Raw genomic sequence first — 9183 nt, forward strand, 5'->3', positions numbered from 1 at the left:
AGCTAGCAGAGTAGATTCAGACAACTATCAACTGTGTGTGTCGACCTGGGTGTCAGGTTTCTTTCATCGGGCCACTACAAAAAGTCAGTCACGGTGGTTATATAGCCTGGGCCTAACAGGAAGTTAAACCATGCCTGGTGGTTATATAGCCTGGGCCTAACAGGAAGTTAAACAACCATGCCTGGTGGTTATATAGCCTGGGCCTAACAGGAGGTTAAACAACCATGCCTGGTGGTTATATAGCCTGGGCCTAACAGGAAGTTAAACCATGCCTGGTGGTTATATAGCCTAGGCCTAACAGGAAGTTAAACAACCATGCCTGGTGGTTGTATAGCCTGGGCCTAACAGGAGGTTAAACAACCATGCCTGGTGGTTATATAGCCTGGGCCTAACAGGAGGTTAAACAACTATGCCTGGTGGTTATATAGCCTAGGCCTAACAGGAAGTTAAACAACCATGCCTGGTGGTTGTATAGCCTGGGCCTAACAGGAGGTTAAACAACCATGCCTGGTGGTTATATAGCCTGGGCCTAACAGGAGGTTAAACAACTATGCCTGGTGGTTATATAGCCTAACTCACAGTGAGTTAGCGTAGGTCTAGATGTTACATCAAAGTGAGGAGAGTTAGCGTAGGTCTAGATGTTACATCCCAGTGAGGAGAGTTAGCGTAGGTCTAGATGTTACATCCCAGTGAGGAGAGTTAGCGTAGGTCTAGATGTTACATCCCAGTGAGGTGAGTTAGGGTTGGTCTAGATGTTACATCCCAGTGAGGAGAGTTAGCGTAGGTCTAGATGTTACATCCCAGTGAGGAGAGTTAGCGTAGGTCTAGATGTTACATCCCAGTGAGGAGAGTTAGCGTAGGTCTAGATGTTACATCACAGTGAGTTAGCGTAGGTCTAGATGTTACATCACAGTGAGGAGAGTTAGGGTTGGTCTAGATGTTACATCCCAGTGAGGAGAGTTAGCGTTGGTCTAGATGTTAAATCACAGTGAGTTAGCGTTGGTCTAGATGTTAAATCACAGTGAGTTAGCGTAGGTTTAGGTGTTACATCACTGTGTCCAGTAACAACACATCTGGTGAAACCGTGTTGTTGATCACCTCTGACGGCAGTCACAGGACTGTAAGGTGATCTAGCTCCGACAGGTAACTAACTGCCTTGGGATCTTGGGAAGAATAAACCCAGGCCTAAAAGCAACCAAGCCTCCCACGTCAAGGTGTGACAAAAGCATTCATAGTGTTGTGAGGTAAAAGTGAGCTTGCTTTGAGATGGAACAGTCATGTGATCATAATCTCTTCAGAATATGTTGTTGGTAGACTCTGTACTCCTTCGCCCTCCCATTCACATATCTAGTGCTAAAACGTAGGCCTTTTTCCATCAATGATTGAATTAAACAACATCAATTTAGTGTAGCGTTTAGATATTATTAACCTGGAGAAACACTACCGTGGTCAAAACAATACCTTTGGGCTTTTAGCAAGGACCAAGGGGGTAAACTAACCTCTGGTATACCCTTAGCCTAGTGGTTAGAGCGTTGGACTAGTAACCGAAAGGTTGCAAGTTCATATCCCCGAGCTGACAAGGTACAAATCTGTCGTTCTGCCCCTGAACAGGCAGTTAACCCACTGTTCCTAGGCCGTCATTGAAAATAAGAATTTGTTCTTAACTGACTTGCCTAGTTAAATAAAGGTAAAATAAATGAAAACAACAAAACGGCAGAAAGCCTAAACGGAAGACTTCCTTAGTGAAACAGAGAGATCAACAGACCATACAGCCGGTTACAACCAACAGACTTAACGTTTAACCATGAAGCTCTGTATAGGGCCTAGTCGACGGTTGAGTGAGACACATGATAACGATAACTAGGCCTACAGAGAATAAGCAGGACTAGTAAAGGAATCTGTTCGTTACTATTTGTAGTAAGGGTTTTCCCCTGTATGAGCCTATAGCATTACAACAAAATGGTGCTGCCAGATATCTTTGGTCTTCCTAGGACATATGACACTTATGCAAATGTGATACAATGGCTGTTATCTGGCTTCAACGTTCCAAAGATATCGGCTAGGCTAGAACTGTGACAAAAAATAAGAGTCCTGTCTAGCTAAGGAATCATAGATTCCGACTACTGTATTAATCCAACTACCGTATCAATCCAACTACCGTATTAATCCAACTACCGTATTAATCCAACTACCGTATTAATCCAACTACCGTATTAATCCAACTACCGTATTAATCCTGGCGTCAGGTCTGGTGTGCAAACATGGGGACAAAGATCCTACCCTCCTACCTCGTCCACCATCTCTCAACACTCAGACGACGGGAAGAGTACGACAGGTACGACCGAGGCCCTAGCAGTCACAATGGTTTCTGCAGGTATTATAGTGACGGTGGGTGTGGACGGTGTTGCCTACCTAGAGATGTACTGCAGTATCCTGAACTTCCTTCATAGCAAACATTGCAGTGACAACTCAAAACGTCAAGTACTTTCTTCATGTCTGTTTGCCAGGATCAACATGTTGATTGTTATATAGGCCTCCTCTTTCACCAGCTGTATGTGTGACTAAATATGTATATTTCACATTCTAATGTATACCCTACTAGCTAGGTAAATACTATCTAGCTTTGCAACTAACTGTGGCTTATCCTGGGCACAGTCTGTTTCCGCTCTCTTGCCAACTCCTTATTGAATGGTTATGCCGTTGGCTTGACAATGATAGCGATGGAATTGGCAAGAGCACAAAAATATCTGGGCCCAGGCTAGTAAAGTGTAGATCTGGGCCCAGGCTAGTAAAGTGTAGATCTGGGCCCAGGCTAGTAAAGTGTAGATCTGGGCCCAGGCTAGTAAAGTACAGATCTGGGACCAGGCTAGTAAAGTATAGATCAGGGCCCAGGCTAGTAAAGTACAGATCTGGGACCAGGCTAGTAAAGTACAGATCTGGGACCAGGCTAGTAAAGTGTAGATCTGGGCCCAGGCTAGTAAAGTATAGATCTGGGACCAGGCTAGTAAAGTACAGATCTGGGACCAGGCTAGTAAAGTACAGATCTGGGACCAGGCTAGTAAAGTATAGATCAGGGCCCAGGCTAGTAAAGTATAGATCAGGGCCCAGGCTAGTAAAGTATAGATCTGGGACCAGGCTAGTAAAGTACAGATCTGGGACCAGGCTAGTAAAGTACAGATCTGGGACCAGGCTAGTAAAGTGTAGATCTGGGCCCAGGCTAGTAAAGTGTAGATCTGGGCCCAGGCTAGTAAAGTACAGATCTGGGTCCAGGCTAGTAAAGTACAGATCTGGGTCCAGGCTAGTAAAGTACAGATCTGGGCCCAAGCTAGTAAAGTATAGCATATGGCTAATAGAAACGTTGCCACTTCACTCAAGAGATCCACACTGAGAGAAAGGCATCAACTGGAAACTGGTTGATGCCTTAGTTCCTGACCAGATCATACCATCTTGATTTACCAGTCCGCCCAGTCCTGTATGTATGCATTACATTGTTGGGAAGACAGATTAGTTAGACATTAGACTACACTGTGTCCAGCAGGAAACAACTGGGATTAATGCATGTTTGTTTATGTCTATGTCTGCATGTTGTACCCCCCCCCCCCCTCCTCCTCCTCCTCCTCATATAATAATAATAGATTACTAATAAATGTAGACTAAACCTGACAAAACATATGGTTGTTGGTGTATGACAGCCCATTTATGCAATGCCAGATCAAAGTAAATATGTTAGCTGTGTGTCCCCAGTCAGTGACTTTCTAGACTCACACCCAAGGCTCCTACACCATCTCGATATCATTACAGGTATGTTTACAAAACCTTTTTTTTTTCTCGTTAGCATCATATCCCCAAAGACTGGTTATAGCTAGTTAGCTAGTTAGCGTTAGGGGCTTGTTTGTTTTAATTAAATTGCTGATAGCTAACCTAGCCGCATTAGCATTGCTTGCTCTGTATAGGTTAGCGACGCTTTAAAACTGTCATTCCAGCCTCTTCTGTGCGTTTCACTTACCTCCCCAAATGCCAATCTTCAACTGGGACTTGTCGAGGTTTTCCACATAGTCTCCGATGAACCTGTTCAGGAGATCACTGACCATAGATTCAAACACCATTGTTGAACTTCGTGGCTAGCACTACTACCCTTGTTGATGTGGGTAAATGCCGAGATTATCCCGTGATCTCGTTCTGCTGTGTGAAACGCCTTTCCGTAGCACGAGATGACAAGAGTTTAATATGAAAGTGATTCGCTCTGCGATCGACTAGTAACCTAGGTAATCGACTAGTAACCTAGGTAATCGACTAGTAATGCCTGTATACTGTGACAGACGGTGGTGTCAAATTATGTGATCTTGAATAAACTGTATATCCAAATAACACAAGTGTGATCATGCTAAAAAAAATAATATTGTGGCCAGAATTAAATCATTGAATGACTTTTAAACCTGAGGGAATGTAGTCCTTTGGGACATATCGATTAACTATATTTGGTAGTGTCATCTTTGACAAAGGTTATTAACCATTTTGTGTTTAGCCTTCTCATCATAGGGCAATGTAATTGTAATGTATTTGTTAAATAAAAGCTTTTCCAATTAATTAAACGTATATTATAAAATGTAATGCTCTCAAAGATGATTTACTATAGGTTTTAAAGCAGGTCCAATTCATTCTTCTTTTTCCTTTAAATACATTTCCCCATTCATGTTGTCATGTATTTCAATGGTTTAAAATTAGGAAATTATTATAATTATTTGTGTGTTGTATGGAGGGGGGGGGGGGGGAAACAAATTATGTCACTGCACATTCCTACATTGCTGGCGCCTGACAGATCGTACAACGTCTGGATTGGTATTTTACTCATCGGCAAACCACGTCACATGTCCTAGCAATCTGTCAGTCGACGAGACACAGTCGATGACGTGGCAGGCAGCCAGCCAGTGGTTGATGCGTCAACGTCTGAGAAAGGTATACAATACAATGAGCAGCCTCTTCAAAGATCAAACGATCGCCCAACATTGTATTGTTTTCCATTTATGGACCAAATCTAAATCATGAATTCAATTTCTAAATCCTTCCTTGTGTCGATGTAGGCTGTTGTGTAGACGATTGCAGCTGTTGAAATAGACCAGTGGAGGCTGCTGAGGGGAGGACGGCTCATAAAACGTCTGGAACGGAGCAAATGGAATGACACCAAACACATGGAAACCATGGAAACCAAACACTGATTCCGCTCCGCCCCACTGATTCCGCTCCGGCCATTACCACGAGCCCGTCCTCCCCAATTAAGGTGCCACCAACCTCCTGTGAAATAAACTGTCTCTGAATACAGTCACACTTTAGTAGGACAAGACTCAAAACAACCAGATTGTTGTTTTTTTTACATTGATTTAATAAATATGTAGCAGCATACATTATATACAGTCGGCAGGGTAGCCTAGTGGTTAGAGTGGAGGGGCGGCAGGTAGACTAGTGGTTAGAGTGGAGGGGCGGCAGGTAGCCTAGTGGTTAGAGTGGAGGGGCGGCAGGTAGCCTAGTGGTTAGAGTGGAGGGGCGGCAGGTAGACTAGTGGTTAGAGTGGAGGGGCGGCAGGTAGACTAGTGGTTAGAGTGGAGGGGCGGCAGGTAGCCTAGTGGTTAGAGCGTTGGACTAGTAACTGGAAGGTTGCAAGTTCAAACCCCTGAGCTGACAAGGTACAAATCTGTCGTTAACCCACTGTTCCTAGGCCATCTTCGAAAATAAGAATTTGTTCTTAACTGACTTGCCTAGTAAAATAAATAAATAAAACATTTCTACATAGATAATAAACTTTTCAGCAAAATCTCACAGTCTCCCAAAATATAGTCTCTTTTCATGGAGGACATTTTGTTGACAACTTTGAACCGCAGCGACCGGCAGCAGATATCTTCCTGTGAGATACCATAGAAGAAGAAATCCTCCTTGAAGAGGGGGTTCCTGCTCCTCTTAATCACCGCGCTGCGTTGCTTCTGAATCTTCCCCGGTAACAGACAGATAGCGATGCTGCAGTTGATGCTCTTAGGATCCACAGCGATAGCATACAGTCCCTCAGCACTGATCAACCTCACTCTGAGTCTCTGGTTGTCTAGGCTGTACTCTGCTGAGAGCCGTAGTGCCCCCTCTCTACCTACAGGAGCTAGACTCTCCTTCATGACCCTCTCTCTGTGGAGGACGAGGTCTATGGGGAAGATAGCAGGGGGAGCAAGGGTGAAGGCACTGGGAAGGGGTTCTACTAATCCAGCATCAGAGGCTCTCCGGATGATATTGGGGCTGTTGTCCGTGGAGCTGACTTCATCCGTGGACAGAGAGTTGTTTCTGGAGAGCACAGCTTTTCTCATAGTCTGGGACAGCAGTCTGTCGTGGCTCAGGGCTTTGAGCAGGGAGGACTTGGGAGGCGGCCTGGCCAGGAGAGGGGAGCTGAAGGGGGAAGACTCGGCGGAGGAGGTGGTGTCACTGTCCAGGGTGCTCTGTCTCTGGAGAGCCACCAGCCTGGAGCCTCCCCGAGACAGCCTGCCGGAGGTCAGCTTGGTGAGGCTGAAGGAGGATGACGGGGAGTGGGGTAGAGATGAGGTTCTGGAGGAGTAAGTTTTGGAGCGGCCGCGAGAGCCAGCGATCAGGGGGAGGGGGCAGGCGTTGGGGTGGCTGTGGAACAGAGACTCTTTCCTCCGGGTGTGGGGGCTCTCCAGGAGGGTACAGAAACCGTAGCAGGTCTGGGCCTTGGCCAGGTGGGGCAGGGAGAGAGCTGCTTGGCTCTGGGGGTCGGCGTTGGTACTCTCCTCATCACTGAAGCCCTGGTCGTATGGAGTCTCGTCCACGCTCTCTACCTGGATGAGGGTTGGATGAGTGTTGATGAAGGGTTCTCTCACTGCTACCTCCCTCTCCGGGCTGCTGCCCTTCTCAGGTGAAAAGGACACCTTTCCAACAGGGCTAGTTTTACTCCAGTCCACCGTCTTTAGCTCCTGCTGTGGCGAGATCTTTGGTGGGATGCAGAACTCTGGGATTGTATTCGGAGTGATGATGTTAGGACACAGAGAGATCGTTTTCCTTGCTTTCTCCCGAGATGTTTTTTCTCCCAACATGATGTCTGAGATGCGGAGGCTGTACTCCACTATTGGCAACAGAAGGTTGTTTTTGGCCACTGAAACACGGATCTGTTCAGCGACCCACATTACATGAGCTTTGTCAGGATCACAGCTCTGGAGAAAGAGAAGGAAGAAAATTAACAGTAAGGACAGATCACAGGCAACTTTTCAAAAACCAAAAATTATAAGCAACAAAGGCTACAACGTTTCAAAGCCAATAACTGCAAAGCCAATTCTCCCTCATCATGTAATGTAGTAATTCAATTCAGTTCCTCATTAAATTCAATGAATTGAAATAATAATACCTGTATCCTGGTACAGGGATAGTTGACCACAAAAGGTTTTTTTACTGTAAAGGAAATGACCTTGAATGTAAGAACACATTCAAGCCTGGTCCATTGACTCCCTGCGGTTATAGTCACCTGTTGCACTATCAGTGTCAGTCTACTTACAGAGAGTGTCAGGCTCAGTGTCCCTCCTGTAGTATCCTCCTGTAGTATCCTCCTGTAGTATCTTACTGTAGGGTCCTCCTGTAGGATCCTCCTGTAGTATCTTACTGTAGGATCCTCCTGTAGGATCCTCCTGTAGTATCTTCCTGTAGGATCTTCCTGTAGTATCCTCCTGTAGTATCTTCCTGTAGGATCCTCCTGTAGTATCTTCCTGTAGGATCCTCCTGTAGTATTTTCCTGTAGGATCCTCCTGTTGTATCTTCCTGTAGTATCTTCCTGTAGTATCCTCCTGTAGTATTTTCCTGTAGGATCCTCCTGTAGTATCTTCCTGTAGGATCCTCCTGTAGTATCTTCCTGTAGTATCCTCCTGTTGTATCCAGTGTGTGTGATGCTATAGGAGACGGCCAAGCAGGTTAAATAGGGCTGTGGATCTGGGCAGCGGTCACTGCTGTTAAGAAGATCCTCCCTCTCTGTCCTGGTCATCCCTTCACAGACAGGCCAGCCCAGCAGGCTGTTCACATGGAAACACACGGCAACCAATGCCACGATACTGCACCCTGGGGTCAGCACATGGGATATCAGCTGGACCATGAAAAGACACGCACCAGAGACATGGGAGAGACCACAGTCAGACCAGACACACCACAGAGACATGGATGAGACCACAGCCAGACCAGACACACCACAGAGACATGGGAGAGACCACAGTCAGACCAGACACACCACAGAGACATGGGAGAGACCACAGTCAGACCAGACACACCACAGAGACATGGGAGAGACCACAGCCAGACCAGACACACCACAGAGACCACAGCCAGAACAGACACACCACAGAGACATGGGAGACACCACAGCCAGACCAGACACACCACAGAGACATCGGAGAGACCACAGCCAGACTAGACACACCACAGAGACCACAGCCAGACTAGACACACCACATAGACATGGGAGACACCACAGCCAGACCAGACACACCACAGAGACCACAGCCAGACCAGCCACACCACAGCCAGACCAGACACACCACAGAGACCACAGCTAGACCAGACACACCACAGAGACCACAGCCAGACCAGACACACCACAGAGACCACAGCCAGACCAGACACACCACAGAGACCACAGCCAGACCAGACACAGCACAGAGACATGGGAGACACCACAGCCAGACCAGACACACCACAGAGACATGGGAGAGACCACAGCCAGACCAAACACACCACAGAGACATGGGAGAGACCACAGCCAGACCAGACACACCACAGAGACCACAGCCAGACTAGACACACCACAGGGACCACAGCCAGACTAGACACACCACAGAGACCACAGCCAGACCAGACACACCACATAGACCACAGCCAGACCAGACACACCAGAGAGACCACAGCCAGACCAGACACACCACATAGACATGGGAGACACCACAGCCAGACCAAACACACCACAGAGACCACAGCCAGACCAGCCACACCAGGGCCAGACCAGACACACCACAGAGACCACAGCTAGACCAGACACACCACAGAGACCACAGCCAGACCAGACACACCACAGAGACCACAGTCAGACCAGACACACCACAGAGACCACAGCCAGACCAGACACACCACAGAGACCACAGCCAGACCAGACACACC

At 47.0% G+C, this 9183-nt stretch overlaps 2 protein-coding genes across 4 annotated transcripts in view; both read right to left on the minus strand.

Annotated features, from left to right (window-relative positions):
- The window catches only part of vps13c (vacuolar protein sorting 13 homolog C), a 238197-nt gene extending 233364 nt beyond the window's left edge, over positions 1–4833 (minus strand). The window contains exon 1 of one of the 3 annotated variants that reach the window (XM_090223330.1): positions 4007–4833. In XM_090223330.1, coding sequence (XP_090079456.1) covers positions 4007–4106 — 100 coding nt within the window. In that variant the 5' untranslated portion in view covers positions 4107–4833. The remainder of the gene's footprint in view (positions 1–4006) is intronic. The other 2 variants (XM_090223331.1, XM_090223329.1) reach the window with 2 other exon arrangements.
- Positions 4834–5425: 592 nt separating this feature from the next.
- Positions 5426–7412, minus strand: LOC110525057 (C2 calcium-dependent domain-containing protein 4C-like). Its single transcript, XM_036981838.2, has one exon. The coding sequence runs from the start codon at positions 7173–7175 to the stop codon at positions 5781–5783; it is 1395 nt and encodes a 464-aa protein (XP_036837733.2). The 5' UTR covers positions 7176–7412; the 3' UTR covers positions 5426–5780.
- Between the last annotated feature and the right edge of the window lie 1771 nt (positions 7413–9183).

This window comes from Oncorhynchus mykiss, chromosome 26 (assembly GCF_057628025.1).
Source record: "Oncorhynchus mykiss isolate SJ-2025 chromosome 26, ASM5762802v1, whole genome shotgun sequence".
NCBI classification, from domain to species: Eukaryota; Metazoa; Chordata; class Actinopteri; order Salmoniformes; family Salmonidae; genus Oncorhynchus; species Oncorhynchus mykiss.

Excerpts from the sequence above, each read along its gene's own strand:
- LOC110525057 (XM_036981838.2), bottom strand. The coding sequence starts at position 7,175 with ATGTGGGTCGCTGAACAGATCCGTGTTTCAGTGGCCAAAAACAACCTT.